This window comes from Leopardus geoffroyi, chromosome D3 (genome assembly GCF_018350155.1).
Source record: "Leopardus geoffroyi isolate Oge1 chromosome D3, O.geoffroyi_Oge1_pat1.0, whole genome shotgun sequence".
In the NCBI taxonomy this organism is placed as follows: domain Eukaryota; kingdom Metazoa; phylum Chordata; class Mammalia; order Carnivora; family Felidae; genus Leopardus; species Leopardus geoffroyi.
In genome coordinates this window covers 8598939-8616721 of record NC_059339.1, presented here as the reverse complement: position 1 = coordinate 8616721, position 17783 = coordinate 8598939, and the positions used below count along the sequence as shown (strand labels likewise).

At 39.3% G+C, this 17783-nt stretch overlaps 1 protein-coding gene across 5 annotated transcripts in view; it reads right to left on the bottom strand.

The window, feature by feature from the left end:
* RAD9B (RAD9 checkpoint clamp component B) overlaps window positions 1-17783 on the bottom strand; it is a 30927-nt gene continuing 13144 nt past the window's right edge. For 4 of the 5 annotated variants that reach the window (XM_045459589.1, XM_045459592.1, XM_045459591.1 and 1 more), the window contains 5 exons: window positions 11992-12098; window positions 11846-11910; window positions 11166-11288; window positions 9800-10040; window positions 1303-2006 (listed from right to left, as the gene is read on the bottom strand). In XM_045459589.1, the coding sequence (XP_045315545.1) occupies window positions 1878-2006; window positions 9800-10040; window positions 11166-11288; window positions 11846-11910; window positions 11992-12098 (665 nt within the window). In that variant the 3' untranslated portion in view covers window positions 1303-1877. Of the gene's footprint in view, window positions 1216-1302; window positions 2007-6589; window positions 6675-9799; window positions 10041-11165; window positions 11289-11845; window positions 11911-11991; window positions 12099-17783 lie in introns of those variants that run through there. The other variant, XR_006707890.1, reaches the window with a different exon arrangement.

Below are 17783 nucleotides of genomic sequence, written 5' to 3'. Positions count from 1 at the left end.
TCTTAATTTGAACCTTAACTACGTAAGACACCAGCCCTTGGCATTTTGTGGGTCTCTGTCAAGTCCTCATTTCCAAGGCTCTTAGTCATGCCAGCAGTACTCCTTACTTTGTAGCTATCATTTTCTGTCTTTTACTAGTTTATCCCACTTAGCTCTTTTTCACCAGCTGGTTTACTACATCAGTTTAGCTGCCTCAAAAATTCATCAAAATGGACTGATAATTGAATGTAAAATATAGATGTTTTCCCAACTGAGAAGGCTTTTGCATCTTCCAAAAATGGTATGGAATGAAGCCACAAAAAAATCTGGTGTCATTTAAACTTAGCATTCTGTATGCAAATTATAAAACCCAAATTACATACAATTTAATAGTGTGACTATCTCTTCCAGACTTGTGCTGCATCCAGGCAATTATTGGTGAGGGTGCCTTCACAACATGCACCCCTCTGCCCATTTCAGCGAGCGAACCAGAAACTTCATCCTCTGCAAGGAGACCTCCGGTTACTCTTGGGTACACCTGCTTTCTTTGTAGTCATCCGCAATCGTTAGGAATTTGTGAAATTTCAGTGTTAATCATCAGTGTAAGCATAAGATATGTAAATCTTTAGCCTACAGTGTGAAAGGACTTGAAATTATGTGGGCATTGCCAATTTCCACAAAAAGCTTGGTGAAAGCCCATTTTCATTCACTGAGGAACATTTTGGGATGAACTTAAGTTTTTATTAGGTTATTGTGGGTAGCTCTGACTCATTGACTAAGCTACAAGAGCCAAATTCATTCTGGTTTTAGTTAGAACTCTGTTCACAGTTCTAAAGTTTACTAATTCACTCTGCCACCTTTGTGTATGAAATCCTCACAAAACGTACAACTGCTTGCTAGTTGAACATTTCCTTGTGATGTGTTGGTTCACAAAGACTCCACAGTAAGATGTTACAGAAGTCAAGAGTTTGTCAGGTTATAATGGACTCTAAACAGGTTTGGGGGAGGGAGAGGCAGGCGTAAAATTACATAACAATGGTTTTGTGCCAGATTTTTTAGTCTGTTTGTTCAGGTAGGAAGCTGATTCTCAGACGGACAAAGAACAGAGACATTTGTAATCTACCTCATTTTACTCCAAACCTAGGGTCCCTGGCAGTGGAGGCTGCTGATCTATGTCAGATAACAGAAATAATTTTTTTTTGGCATCAGTTCCATTAGATTCTTTTCTGCATCACACTGCAAAATGTAAAAACCACATATGAAAATCAGAACAATTTAAGGCTACAAAATAAAATTTTACAATACCTAAAAAAACTCCAAAGCGAGGGGGGGGTAGCTATTATTTTTATTCCAGACTTTTTTTTTCCAGAGATTGTTTTACTTAAAATCTTAAAGTATAAAAAGCAATGAACAAAAAAAAGTCATGCATTACACGAGAAAAGACTGCATAACTTTTAACTGTCTGAAAGCACCCAAACTCAAATGTTTGCAATCAAATACAAAAGCTACCTACTAGTCACAAGACCACAGGCCATATTGACGCATTCCAAAGAGCTGCTGAAGAAAGTCTAAATACCTTTATAAAAACTGGCAAAGAAAATGCTAAAAGCTCTAGTGTGAACGTGCACTGAATTGGAGAACTTGAATGGGCTTTTTCCTTGCACGGGAAAACTCTTCTGCCTCCCAAGTAGCATAACGGATTTAAAGTAAATATGTCCACTTAACAAGCAGCTATTTCTAGATATGGCTGTTATACCAGATGTTGAGAAAAGCAGAAACCCATCCCCCATTTCAAGGAAGGCCAAGACAATATCTTTATTGACTAAATGTGAAAACGTGTCTGAGGTTGCAAGTGAGCTAGCAAATGGGCTGAGGGCCAATTCAGCCATCATTAAGTGTTAGAATGTGGAAAAACTGCCATCATTCATGTCCTCTTCACTGTCACTTGCTGTTGCCAGACTGTCAAAAGGGTGGTTGAAGCGTTCTTGCTGGTCAGAAGAAACTGCTCCAAAGAACATGCAAGAAAACTGGAGGGAAAGAAGTTACTCCACTGTTTATTCAAGTGAAAGTGCTCGTTAGATGCCCCAGGTACCAGCCCCTTTTCAGAAACCTGGCCAATATGGTCCCCTAACATTAACGGTGATGGTTCATGGAACACCCTAAACCTTCATGACTGGTCCAGCACATCCTAAAACAAAACCTTTCCCTGACTTCAAGGCACAGTTTGGGATAAGTGATGTGCTTCTGACTCTTCTAAGCCATTAAAAAAAAATTTTTTTTAAGTTTATTTATTTTGAGAGAGTGGAGGAGGGGCAGAGAGAGAGGGAGTGTAGAGCTCTGTCAGCACAGAGCCCAGCGTGGGGCTCAAATTCACGAACCATGAGACCTGAGCTGAAACCAAGAGTGGGACACTTAACCGACTAAGCCACCTAGGTGCCCCCTGCCTGAGCCATTAAAACTCACACCAAGGCAGTGGGAGACAAAGGGACCTTCTGCGGGCTACTTGACTAACTCATCTTCCCTTTCCCTCCTGCTTCAGAAGAGGCTACCACTCCCAGCTAAGGCCAATCCTTCCCTCCCTGTCTCTGCCTCCCAGGCCTCTCCTCTCTTGAATAGGAATATCACCACTGTAATCAAATGTCACTTATCTCTTTTTTTCTTAATATTTATTTATTTTTGAGAGACAGAGCAAACGGGAGGGGCAGAGAGAGGGAGGGAGAGGATCTGAAGCGGGCTCTGCACTGACAGCAGAGAGCCTGATGCCAGGCTCCAACTCACCAACCGTGAGACCATGACCTGAGTTGAAGTCAGGCACCTAACCTACGGAGCCACCCAAGCGCTCCTCTCATCTTTAAAATATAAAATAGCCTTATCCCATTCCCCACTTCCAACCGTTGCCTGACCTCTGCTGTAGAGTTGTCTGCATTTACTGTCTCCATTTTCTCATTCTCCTATTCCTCAATCCTATCTGAAAAAGCTGCTGACCCCATCACTTCACAAACTGTTCATGTGGTCACCCCAAATCACCACATCCTTGTCAATGACCATTTGGGGTCTTCATCCCATTTGATACTCACTGACTCTTCTCATACCTTCCCCCTGCCACACTCTCCTGGTTGCCTTTAGAATTTTCAGCTGGCTCGCCCTTTGAATTAGGGTTTCGCAGTCAGCACTACAGACATTTTGGGGCTGAGGGTTTTTCATTGTGGGGACTGTGCTGTGCAGCAGAGGATGTTGAGCGGCACCCATGGCCTCTATCCACTAGATGCCAGTAGCATTCCCCGCCCCCCACCAAACTGCAACATCCAAAAAGCCCCTAGACATCGCTCAGTGTCTTCTGGGGAGCATAACCGCCCAGGTTAAGAACCACTGCTTTAGGGGCACCTTGGTGGTTCAGTCAGCTAAACGTCCGACTCTTGGTTTCAGCTCAGGTTATGAGCTCATGGTGTGTGAGATCAAGTCCCATGTTGGGCTCTGTGCTGACAGTGCAGAGCCTGCTTAGGATTCTCTGTCCCTCTCTCTCTGCCCCTACCCCACACTCGCATACTCTCTCTCTCTCAAAAATAAACAAACATTAAAAAAAAAAAAAAGACATGGAGCCTGCTTAAGATTCTCTCCTTCTTCTGCCCCTCCGAGGCTCTCATGCACACGCACACCCTCTCTTCCTCCCTCTCTCTAAAAACATAAATAAAAATAATTAAAAATAAATAAATAATTTGCCTCAGTAAAACTGTACCCAAAATAATAAGCTACCTAGAAATAAGCCTAACCAAAGAGGTGAAAGATGTGTACTCTGAAAACTGCAAAGCACTACTGAGAGATTGCAGAGGACACAAAGAAATGGGAAGGCATTCCACGCTCATGGATTGGAAGAATAAATATTGTTAAAACGTCCATACTGCCCAAAGCAATCTACTCATTTAGTGCAATTCCTACCAAAACACCAAAAGCATTTTTACAAAAATAGAACACACAATCCTAAAGTTTGTATGGAACCACAAAAGACCCTAAATAGCCAAAGCAATCTTGAAAGAAAAGCAAAGCTGGAGGCATCACAATTCTGGACTTCAAGTTAAATTACAAAGCTGTAGTAATCAAAACAGTACGGTACTGGCACAAAACCAGACACAAAGATCAATGGAAGAGAATAGAAAATCCAGAAATAAACCCACAATTACATGGCCAATTAATCTTCGATGAAAGAATATCCAATGGGACAAAGAATGTCTCTTCAACAAATGGAGTTGGGAAAACTGGACCACTTACTTACACCATACACAAAAATAAAGTCAAAATGGATTAAAGATCTAAATGGGAGACCTGAAATGACAAAAATCCTAGAAGAAAACACAAGCAGTAACTTCTTTTTTTTTTTTTTTTTCAACGTTTATTTATTTTTGGGACAGAGAGAGACAGAGCATGAACGGGGGAGGGGCAGAGAGAGAGGGAGACACAGAATCGGAAACAGGCTCCAGGCTCTGAGCCATCAGCCCAGAGCCTGATGCGGGGCTCGAACTCACGGACCGCGAGATCGTGACCTGGCTGAAGTTGGACGCTTAACCGACTGCGCCACCCAGGCGCCCCAGCAGTAACTTCTTTGACACAGGCAGTAGCAACTTCTTTATAGATATGTCTCCTGAGGCAAGGGAAACAAAAGCAAAAATAAACTATTGGGACTACATCAAAATAAAAAGCTGCTGTACAGTGCAGGAAACAATCAACAAAACTAAAAGGCAGCCTATAGAATGGGGAAGTGGTTTGCAAATGACCTATCCAGTACAGGGGTAGTATCCAAAATATGTAAAGAATTTATGAAACTCGAGCACCTGGGTGACTCAGCTGGTTAAGCATCCGACTCTTGATTTCAGCGCAGGTCATGATCTCATGGTTCGTGAGTTTGAACCCCACAACAGACTCCACGCTTACAGTGCAGAGCCTACTTGGGTTCTCTCTTTTTCCCTCTCTCTGCCCCACACCTGCTTCCGTGCTGTCTCTCTCTCTCAAAATAAATAAATATTTAAGCAGAAAAAACAACACACTTTTAGGAATTTGCCTTGAAGATACACTTTCGACAATATGAAAATACATGTGTAAAAGTTATTCACTGCAGCTTTGTAACTGCAAAATATAAGGGGGGATTATCTAAATGCCCACATATAAGAGAATGGTTGAATTAATTATGGTACATCACAGGTGAAATACTACACAACTGTTGGGGGGGGGGGGGGACATAGAAAGTGACAGGGAGTGATTTGCAGTACATACTAGTAGGTGCAAAAAGCCAAGCGGAAAACAGCATGTATAGTATAAGAAAGGAGAAGAAATAAAATACATGCATCTGCTCATTTGTGCAAAACTAACACAAATGATCAATGAAAAACTAATGAGATGTATTCTCTACAAAGGGTACAAAGAAGGGAGTGATGATCCCTTCTTTGTCTCTGCAGAGACGCTTGCATAGTTCTGACTTCTAGTGCTGTTCATGGGTCAGCACTCAAAGACCAAATCAACAAGGATTTGGGGAGAACCAGAATGGAAGACAAGCAAACAAAGGTATCCATATGATGATTAATATAACCATACTGAAATATGAGTGAAGAAAGAAACTACCCTAAGTAACTTTGAAAAACGGTCTTTTGAATATATACTTTATAGCTAAAGACACAAAAATGTTCACAAATATTATACCTCTGTTAGCAGATTCATTTTTCCAGGGGTATGGGTTAGCAATTCTGAAACTACGTTCTTGGATTGAACAATAAGTAAACATGTTGTGGATAGTAACAGCCAAGTTTCTCACTGTCAGACAAAGGAGTTATAAAGAAAAGGAGGTGGTGGTGTTGGACTGGAACTGGAGGTATCATTATGAATGCATGGGTTTTCGTGTACATATGTATGTATGTACACAAATAGATACAAAAATCGATCAGTATGTGTGTATGTGTCAATAAATGCATATGTTTCCTAGTTCTGTCTGCTGAGAGGCCCTAGAAGCAAGGAAACCCAAGTACAAAGGAGCACAAAACCTACTACCCACAAGTTGTTTTTGTCTACCATCCCCAATCAAAGGAACCAGGACTCTGGGAGAAATGGCTGATTCCATTTGGGTTGGAGTCAGAGAAATACAAGTTAAGCCTAGCACACTTTAAATTTCCCAAAAGTAAGTAAGTGCTCAAAAAATGCTGGAGACATGCCAAAGAGATAGTCTCCCAGTGGCCAAATATGGAAAGTTCAAGCAACAAAATAAATGATAGTTATGGATCATTACCCAGAAAGTAATATTAATATCCAAGAGTATTTTGTGATCTAAATAACAATAACAGATGAGGGAAAGGAAAGTTATTAAAGTGCAATTTCATCAGATAATAGAAAAACTACCCACCAAAAAATTACCATTTGTCAAGCATCACAGTAATAACTATTTTAGACCAAAAAAGCATCAATGGATGCTAAAATTAGTAGGCAAAAAGTATGATGAGAAACAGGATATTCATGGAGTTTCAAAGTATCTTCCACCACGACACCTTCAATTACTAACAGAAAAAAGTACCTTTACAGTGGAGAGATCTGGCAGATAACACCTTAATTATATGAGAAAAATTAGGATTACCAAGGCAAGTCTCCATCATGTGCCTCCAGATATGATGTAGAAGAACACAGCGTCATTCTGTTGTATTCTTACTAAAAATACACAGCTGAAATTTAACCATGAAGAAATCAGGAAAATTCAAAATCAGGGATATTCTAGTGAAGTGTCAAGGTAAAGAAAGGCAAAACAAGATTTAGAAAATGTTCCAGACTAAAGGAGACTGTTAACATTTAGGGAATCTGGGTAAATGGTATGTGGGAATTATATACTAAATTCTGTGAGTCTGAATTTATTTCAAAATTAAAAAAAATTGATGTGCATGTGTACAAGTATGAGTGTGTACATATGCACAGAAAAAGTCTTAACAGGTAGAGTAATAATAAAAGTGTTCATAGTGATTATCTCTGAAAATCTCTTATTTGTACTTTCTGATTTTTCTCTGATGAACTGATAATTGTACTGTTACACATAAATGTTAGCATTTGGAGAGTCTGCGAGAAGGGTATGTAGGAATTCTTTGTACTAATTTTGCAACTTTTTAGAAGTGAAATTATTTTAAAACGAAAAGTTAAAAATAAACGAAACAAACAGGATGGGCCATATTATCGTAAGAATGTCACTAGCACCATAATGGCTACAATTTTAGTCTGGTTCACAGGTGATGGCCCTCTAGTGTGCATGGCAGATAACTGCTAATCAACTAGAGATACAACTTTAGTCATTCTCAGCTTGCCCAACCAAATGACTGACAGGTGGTGTTACTTGAGAGGAAACCTATCTGCCATTCCCGGCGTGGAGTGTGTTCTGTAATGGGGCAAGAGGGAGAAAGGAGGAGGCCCAGTGAAGAGCATAGGAAATATCTTAGGGACGGTCCCCGAATGCCATTCCGAGGAGTTTAGGTGTAATCTCTTGGGAAAAAAGGAATGATCCAAGAGTTTTGAAGACAGGAGAGTGACGTGTAAAAATAACATTTAATGAGCACCGACCATGTGCCAGCTCCATATATTGGTTCAATTAGTTTCCACAGTTCTAATTAATGGGTAGTATTATTATTATCTCCATTTTACTGATAAAAAAGAAAAAAAAAAAAAAACTAAGACAAAGAGGAGTAATTTGTCCTAGTCACACAGCTAGTAAGTGGCAAGCAGGGATGTGAACCCAGGAACTCTAAATCTGGAGCCAGCACCCTGAACCCCTGTACTCCATCCTCAGCTAGAAGGTTTGCACAAAATCTCCTAAAATACTTTGAGGAGAACCAGAGTGCAGGGGAATGGAGGCATGGAGGCATGGAGGCCAACTTGAAGGCTCACAGTAGTTTGGGAGGAAGATGGTTACTTAACCATATTGGAATTTCAGTTTTGCAGGAATTTGCCACATTAAGGCAAATAATTCCCTTTAAAAATAGAATCTCCTTTTTAGAATTTAAGTGACATGATGGGAAATTTGAAGAAGAGTACCTGTAATGGTGCTCATGGAGCTTACAGTTCTTTATATATGTCACTTTCCCTACTGAGGAAACGGGCAATCTTAGTGAATTTCAGGGAGGTGAAGCAGTCAGAAAATGTTTTTGCGTTGTTATCCGTGAAAAAGTAAGCACATAACGTGTGACCAAAAAAAGGAGGGGGAAAACACTTTCGTATAATCAAAGGACAAATTTCTGTTTTCACTTTATGGCCAAGCTAGGAATACAGAAGAGAAAACTGTCAACTGCTAGGAATGTAACAGGTATTCAGTAAACACTTATAGGGGCGCCTAGGTGGCTCAGTGGGTTGAGCTCCGACTTCAGCTCAGGTCGTCATCTCGCAGTCTGTGAGTTCGAGCCCCGCATTGGGCTCTGTGCTGACAGCTCAGAACTCGGAGCTTGCTTCAGATCTTGTGTTTCCCTCTCTCTCTGCCCCTCCCATGCTCACGCTCTGTCTCTCTCTCTCTCTCTCTCTTTCTCTCTCTCTCTCAAAAATAAAATAAACATTAAAAATTTTTAAAGAGGGGTGCCTGGGCGGCTCAGTTGGTTAAGCGTCCAACTTCGGCTCAGGTCATGATCTCAAGGTCAGTAGATTTAAGCCCCATGTTGAGCTCTGTGCTGACAGCCTGGAGCCTGCTTCAGACTCTGTGTCTCCCTCTCTCTGTGCCCCTCCCCCGCTCAAGTTCTGTCTCTCAAAAATAAATAAATATTAAAAATTTTTTTAATTTTTTAAAGAAAAAAATAAACACTCATAGCATCAAACTGAATAATAAATGGAGTTTACAACCCAATTTTACTATTCTAAAAATCTTTTATATAGCATAAAAGATAGCGACTTTTACAAATATTCTTTCTCCCCTCAATTTTCTAATTCTAAGAAACTCATATTTCCAGTAAAAGAAGCTTGAATAAAACATTAATGTAAACATGTTAAATTGGGACTGGTATTTCAGATACTTCAGTTTTCTAATAAATCCTATTTATCTTCAGCTCAATAGATATAATAAGGTTTAACACAACAGCACTCCATAAAGCTTATTATCCACCTAGTAAAATGTTGGTAATACAAATGTTATTAGCTGGGACTCCACTATGAAAAAATTTATGATGTTTGTTGGGATGAAATTTGTATTTGTACTACAATGAGTAAAGGGTTTCCCAGCCAAATTTGAAAACTAAAATGAGGACACTTATTTTAGAAAAGAAATTATACGACTTTAGCAAAGTATTTGTACTCACAGATAAGTATCTTGTAAGAAATCATAATTTATTCTTTTAAACAAGTGACCCAAATCTCTACTTGAATATACTTTGTTACTCAATGAGCAATTTTTAACTCTTTTGTACTGACAGCCTATATAAGTCAGTCTTTGCACCATCTCAGACTGGTTTCACCTCTGCCCTATCAAAAAGTAAGGGTGAACTGGGGCGCCTGGGTGGCACAGTCGGTTAAGCGTCCGACTTCAGCCAGGTCACGATCTCACGGTCCGTGAGTTCGAGCCCCGCATCAGGCTCTGGGCTGATGGCTCAGAGCCTGGAGCCTATTTCCGATTCTGTGTCTCCCTCTCTCTCTGCCCCTCCCCCGTTCATGCTCTGTCTCTCTCTGTCCCAAAAATAAATAAACGTTGAAAAAAAAAAAAAAGTAAGGATGAACTAAATTCAGGATATTGGGGTGAGCTTGGGCAAGGAGACTGCAAAAGGAGACAGATGATGAGAATTCCTGACTGAGACATGGTCGGGTTGGTCGCGTCTCAACGCTTTCCTTTTACCTTCCTCAGATACGGAGACCCCGGCACCTCCTCCGTGTCACTGACGCTGCTTTCCGACACTTCACTCCTGTCTCCATTCGCTCTTTTCATTATGGGGCTGCCACAGTTTTCCAGTGCAGAGACATCTGTGAGAGTCTCCTTCGGATAAAGCCTTTTAGGTGCTACTTTTCTCAGGATACATTCTGGGGCCTTGCTGGTTACATTTTTACCAGCCTCTGAATTTGAACTCAGCGGCTCTGACCTGAGGTATTAAGAGATTAAATGAATGAACTGTTTGCCTGGAAATATATATTTTCATATAACTGATGAAGCAATATGGGATGACAGTGATAACACTGGTTTAGAGAATATATTGAAACAACACAGAACTAGTTGTTGAAAGTTAAAATTTGCATATATGATTATTTAGAAATTCTCCCTACAGATTCAAATTCTTCAGTAAAGCAACCCAGTGTACATGAAACAAACCTGTGATGTAGTAACAGGACCAAAAGTTAGAAAAAAAGTCAAATACTAAACATCTGTATGATAATATTTTATACAGTCAATAAAAATCATGTTTCCAGGGCCACCTGGCCAACTCAGTCTGTAGAGCATGTGACTCTTGATCTCACGGTTGTGAGTTCGGGCCCCATGTTGTATGCAGAAATTACTTAGAAATAAAATCTTAAAGAAAAACCATGTTTCCAAATCATAATCAGTGATACTGGAACATATTCACAATATATTCTGTGGGGGAAAAACAAGATACAAAACTACATATGCTATATGATCCTATTTTAAAACTCAAGTATATGCAAAATAAGAGAAAAAAAAAGGTGAGGCAAATGTTAGCAGTGGCTATCTCTAGGTAGTGCAATTTTGATTATCTTCTTTCTACTTTTCTGTATTTTCCAAATTTCCCATGGTACCTTTAAGCTACTTTTACAGTGAAGAACCCTGCACCAAAAAAAAAAAAAAAAAAAAAAAAAAAGTTACTAAGAGACAAAAAAAGGAAAGAAAAACAATGGCTGTCTCCTTGTCTGAGAAAGAGAGTTCTAGGCAGTGAATAAAAACTGTCCGGTGAAGCTTAACACCATATCCCTCCTAAAAAATGACTACCAAAAATGGAAATGAGTTTTGGGTAGTAACAAAGATAAACCAAAACTATTAAATTCTGATCAGAACAGAAAAAGCAAATTTCTAACACATGACTGAGGATATCTCAATGCTAGTTAGGTCCTACCATAGCTCTTCCTGATTCAGTCAATCTGATCTAATGTTTTGTTCCTCGACTGTTTCCTAAATGAATGCCGATGAATTATTTCAGAATAAGATTGCAATGGCTTTTTCCCAAACAATAAAGACGCTGAAACATTGGCCTTACCTTTTTTGTTTTTGGGAAAGACACAGTGACTGCGGAGAAGATGCTCTACTTGGCTCATCAGCTAATGTAGCCAAAATAAAGTTAGCTTCCAATAACATATCATCAATACTTAAAGCCATAGGTCTAAAAAAAGGCAAAGTCAGAGCAAATATCATACACATTTTCTGATGGACACTGGGAAAACATTAAAAACTGACACTTAATTCAAGAGTAAAAGGAGATCATAGAAGGTAGAAGTCCTTTTTGTCTTTTCACAAAGTTAACACAGTCCTAAGGGCTGAAAGGGACCTTAGACATCATCAGATCTAATTTCATAAAACACATCTATCCTAACCTAATCTCATTTGAAATTTTAGTTCTGAAATACCATAGAAAATATCATAGCTTCATAGAGATTAGACTTATTTAAGCCATGTATAATTTTCTAATTAGGCAATTTATTTGGCACCATGTCAAATTTATAAGTGTTTTCACTCTGCAGAATATATCTTTCTCAATTACCAATTAAAAAATGCCCTGTTATGGCATCCTTCAAAATTCTAGTTTGATAAGTGTTGCTGATAAAGTAAGCAATTCCTGAGGTGTGAATTAACTGCAAAGCGATCCAAAGGGTTTTATTATTGATGTATAACAACAATTAAAAAAAAAAAAACAACTCAGAAAACTTCCCAAGGACTTACTTCCCAGGAAAATCAAAATGAATGGCTATAGGAGCACGTGTAGCTTCTGAAAACGTCAGTATTCCCTGAAAGAAAATAAGAAGAAAAATAGTTGAAATCTTTATTTAAAAATTACCAGTGAAATTTTGACACAAATTTTTGTTTACCTTCAATTCTTTGAAGCAAAATGTTATTTCACTATCAACTCCAATTTGAAAGAAGTCAAACTCATTTGGGCCAACAAACATCTCACTGTACACAGAACTGGTCAAATCTGTTCGATATTATAGGAAAATAAAGAATAAAATTAGTTCCAGAGGTACTTGTGAAATTTAAAAAAAAATTTTTTTTTTTTTTTTTTGAGAGAGAGAGAGAGAGAGCATGTGTGAGCATGGAGACACAGAGAGATGGAGAGAGAGAATCCCAAGCTGGTTCCACACTGTCAGCACAGAGCCCAATGTGGGGCTCGATCTCACAAACTGTGAGATCATGATCTGAGCTGAAATCAAGAGTCGGATGCTTAACCCACTGAGCCACCCAGGCACCCCATTTGTTAAATTTTAATATGAAAATACAACTGTAAGTGGTAGATTAAAAATAGCCACAAGTCCTTTGACATCCCTTCATTGAGAGATGGGGTCTATGTCTATGTCCCCCTCTCCTGAATTTGGGTAGGAGGGCTCTCTGACTACTGCGACCAATAGGATATGGTGCTATAGGTGAAATGACCTGGTGCTGGTTTCTGAAGAGACTGGCAACTTCTACTTCCTCTATTCTCTATCCACTTCCTCTATCCTATAACACTCACTCTTGGAATTCAGCCACCATGCTGAGTTCATGCTATATGAAGTCCAAGTTAATGGAGAGGCCATATCTATGCAGTCACTCTGGTTAACGGCCCAACTATGTTCCAAAGATCAACTACCAGACATCTTGGATGTCTTCAGATGATTCCAGACCCAGCCGCTATCTAACTACAATTGCATGAAAGACCCCTAAGTGAGAACTGTCTAGCTGAGCCTCATAAACCCACAGAAACATAAGTGACAAGAATAAATTATTTTGTTTTTCACTGCAAAAATGTTTGATATAAATGCTCAGAAATATATACACACACACGAGTACCTTTTCTTCCATTTTCTTTTTACACCTTACTTGAAGTGTAATTAACATACACTGTTATATTAGTTTCACATATATAATAATTCAACAATTCTATACATTCCTCAGTATTCATCAATATAAATGTATTCTTAATCCCCTTTATCTATATCAACCATCCCCCTACTTACCTTCCCTCTGCCAACCACTGGTTTGTTCTCTATACTTACGAGAATGGGCAAGGGGCGCCTGGATGGCTCAGTTGGTTAATTGTCCAACTTCAGTTCAGGTCATGATCTCACAGTTTGTGGGTTCAAGCCCCACATTGGGCTCCGTGCTGACAGCTCAGAGCTCAGAGCCTGGAGCCTGCTTGGGATTCTGTGTTTCATTCTCTCTCTGCCCCTCCCCCACTTGTGCTCTGTCTCTGTCTCTCAAAAATAAACGTAAAAAAAAAATTTTTTTTTTAAAAAGAGAGAGAATGCTGAGGCACCTGGGTGGCTCAGTCAGTTAAGTCTTTGGCTCAGGTCATGATATCACAGCTCATGAGTTCAAGCCCCACATTGGGCTCTGCCTGGAGCCTGCTTCAGATTCTGTGTCTCCCTCTCTCTGCCCACGCCTGCTCGTGCTCTGTCTCTCTCTCTCCTTCAAAAATAAATAAACATTAAAAAAAATAAAAGAGAATGCTTTTTGTTTGTTTCTCTTCTTTGTTCGTTCATTTGTTTCTTAAATTCCACATGAGTGAAATCATATAGTATTTGTCCTTCTCTGATTGATTTATTGCATTTAGCATTATATCCTTTAGGTACACCCACGTTGTTTTAAATGGAAAAATTTCATTCTTTTTAATGGCTGAGTAATATTACATTATATACATACCACATCTTCTTTATCCATTCGTCTATGGATGGACTTGGGTTGCTTCCGAATCTTGGCTGTTCTAAATAATGCTACAGTGAACACAGGGGTGCATATATCTTTTCAAGTCAGTGTTTACATTTTCTTTGGGTAAATACCCAATAGTGGAATTATTGGATCATATTGTATTTGGGTTTTTTTTTTAAGTTTATTTAAGAGAGAGAGAGAGAGAGAGACAGCAAGCACAAGCAGCGAAGGTGCAGAGAGAGAGGTAGAGAGAAGATCCCAAGCACAGAGCCCGAGACAGGGCTCAATCTCACAAACCATGAGACCATGACCTGAGCTGAAATCAAGGGTCGGATGCTTAACCAACTGAGCCACCCACGTGCCCCTAGTATTTCAATTTTTAATTTTTTCAGGAAACTCTATACTATTTTACACAGAGGCTGCACCAATTTATATTCCCACCATCAGTGCACAAGAGTTCTTTTTTCTCAACATCCTCGCCAACACTTATTATTTCTATGTTTTTTATTTTAGCCATTCTGACAGCTTTAAGATGATTATCTCATTGTGTGTTGTGTTTTTTTTTTCTTTAAAGGAAGACAGACTATCACATGCAGCACCTCATTTGTATGTGTCTCAAGTCTTGGAAGCTTGACTACCCAAGTTCTCCTGCAAAAGGACTGTGAGAGCTTGTTTGAAGGTTGTAGCAGGGGAGAGCAGCTACTTGTATACCGTTGACCAAAGAACAGTCCTCTATCAGGGAAGGTCATCCTTTTCAACTGAGCACACAGCTTCTGGAGGGACACACATCAAGCGGTAAGGGAGGAAGGGGACACCTGCCTAGCCAGACAGATTAGCCAAATCAACCCTGGCAATGGATGGGGTGACAGATGTTCCAGCCAGGTCACCCTCACATCCTCATTGTGGTTTTGATTTGCATTTCCCTGCTGATGAGCGATGTTGAGCATCTTTTCATATGTCTGTGGCCATCTGTATGCCTTCTTTGGAAAAATGGGTATTTAGGTCCTCTGCCCTTTTTTTATTGAATTACTTTTAATAGCTTCACAGTATTTCATTGCTTTCACTCAACCAATCTTCTGTCGTTAAATCTAAAGTATACAAGCAGATGTCCCAAACTATTAAAACTGCTTACTTCTGGATAGTGGGATTTCAGGTGACCTTTTTTTTTTTTTTTTTTTTTTAGTGTTTGTGTTTTTTATTTTCTTCAATGGACATGAATTATGTAAGAACAAAGGATAAACAGTATATACTTTTTAAAAGGATCAAACACTACCCTAAAAATACATTATTATCAAACAAGAAGGCTCATGTCACTCCCAGTGTACTAGTACAGAGTAAGTTCAATAATAAACAGATGGGGCTCGGGAGTTAAGCATCCAACTTTGGCTCAGGTCATGATCTCGCAGTTCATGGGTTCGAGCCCCGCATCAGGCTCTGTGCTGACAACTCGGAGCCTGGAGCCTGCTTCAGATTCTGTGTCTCCAACTCTCTCTGTCCCTCCCCCACTTGCACTCTGTCTCTGTCTCTCAAAAATGAATGAATGTTTAAAAAAACTTAAAAAATAAAATGAATAATTGGGTCTCCAATTGCTACTTGTGCCCATAAGTCCCCAGTCAACCATAACTTTAACTACTCATCAGAAAGCTTCTCACAAGGGACAGTGTCTCCTGGTGAGACACAATGGCCATCTTTATTCAGAGATGGCACTACGGAATATAAAACAGACCCTTTTACTAGAATAAGCATATATTTTCCAAATCATGCACTTCTGGGTGTCAAAAAACAATGCTAGATAAGACTTCAGAGAAACAATAATAACACAGTGGTATTGGGCCTGTGCCTTGAAGCCTACATTCAGATAATATTCCAGCACTACTAACTGTGTGACACTAGGCAAGTCACTTAGTTTCTCTGTGCTTCATATTCTTCACATGGAAAAATGGGCAAAATAGTACCCACATCACAGAGTTGTTACAAACATTACATGAATTCACAACTGAAAACCGTTTAGAAAAGAACATGGCACCAACTAAATACCACAAAAGTCATCTGATCCAATTTTAGCCCTGGTTCTACTGGTTTTTCACTTCAAATAATACAATTCCCTCCCTTCATATTCTTTACTACTATCTCTCTCTCTCTCTCTCTCTCACACACACACACACACACACACACACACACACACAATTACCCAAAATTAAAGAGTCTCAAACAGCTTGTGTCTGAAAGCCCCTAGTCAATTTTCTTGGTAGCAAAACTCCCAATTTAATCATGCCTTAGTTTCTCCATTAAATCCAGGTAACTCTTGGAAGAGCTGACTTAAGACGTAGTCACATTTTCTGCCGTGTGTATTTGCCATCTGGAATATCTTACATCTCTAATTTGGAGCTACTTTTTCTTCTTAGGTGATCAAAGATAATCTCAATTGGATTGCTCCCTCTTAATTTTTTTTTTTTTGTGCCAAACACAAAGGGTGATAAAAGATGAAAAACAGGGGCACCTGGTTGGCTTTTTGGAAAAGCATGCAACTCTTGATCTTGGGGTTGTGAGTTTGAGCCCCACAGTGGATGTAGAAATTACTAAAAACAAAACAAAACAAAAAAACCTTTAAAAAAAAGATGAAAAACAGATCTTAAAATCTTAACTGAAGATATACTTTTCTCAGTAACCATTCTCCTAATTGTATATTTTTAAATCTTTTTTAATGTTTATTTTTGAGAGAGAGAGAGAGTGAACATGCATGCCCATGCTCTTGTGGGGGAGGGGCAGAGAGAGAGGGAGACACAGAATCCAAACCAGGCTCCAGGCTCTGAGCTGGCAGCACAGAGCCTGATGCAAGGGTCTAACTAATGAACCATGAGATCATGACCTGAGCTGAAGTCGAATGCTTAACCAACTAAGCCACCCAGGCACCCCACCATTCTCCTAATTTTAAAACACCTGAATTTCCAAAAACAAACTCAACATGGATGAAAGACCTAAATGTAAGACAGGAAACAATCAAAATCCTAGAGGAGAAAGCAGGCAAAAACCTCTTTGACCTTGGCCACAGCAACTTCTTACTCAACAGGTCTCCAGAAGCAAGGGAAACCAAAGCAAAAATGAAATATTGGGACTTCATCAAAATAAAAAGCTTCTGCACAGCGAAGGAAACAATCAGCACAACCAAAAGTCAACCGACAGAATGGAAGAAGATATTTGCAAATGACATATCAGATAAAGGGTTAGTATGCAAAATCTATAAAGAACTTACCAAACTCAACACCCAAAAAAACAAATAATAAGTGAAGAAATGTGCAAAAGACATGAATAGACACTTCTCCAAAGAAGACATCCAGATGGCCAACTGACACATGAAAAAATGCTCAACATCACTCATCATCAGGGAAATACAAATCAAAACCACAATGAGATACCACCTCACAGCTGTCAGAATGGCTAACATTAACAACTCAGGCAACGACAAATGTTGGCGAGGATGCGGAGAAAAAGGATCTCTTTTGCACTGCTGGTGGGAATGCAAACTGGTGCAGCCACTCTGGAAAACAATATGGAGGTTCCTCAAAAAATTAAAAATAGAACTACCCTACGACCCAGCAATTGCACTACTAGGTATTTATCCAAGGGATACAGTTGTGTTGTTTCGAAGGGGCACATGCACCCCAATGTTTACAGTAGCGCTATCAACAATAGCCAAAGTATGGAAAGAGCCCAAATGTCCATCTATGGATGAATGTATAAAGAAGATGTGGTATATATATACAATGGGGTATTACTCGGCAATCAAAAAGAATCTTGTCATTTGAAACTGTGGATGGAACTAGAAGGTACTATGCTAAGCGAAATTAGAGAAAGACAAATATCATATTATTTCACTCACACGAAGAATTTAAGATACAAAACAGATGAACATAAGGGAAGGGAAGCAAAAATAATATAAAAACAAGGAGGGGAACAAAACATAAAAGACTCTTAA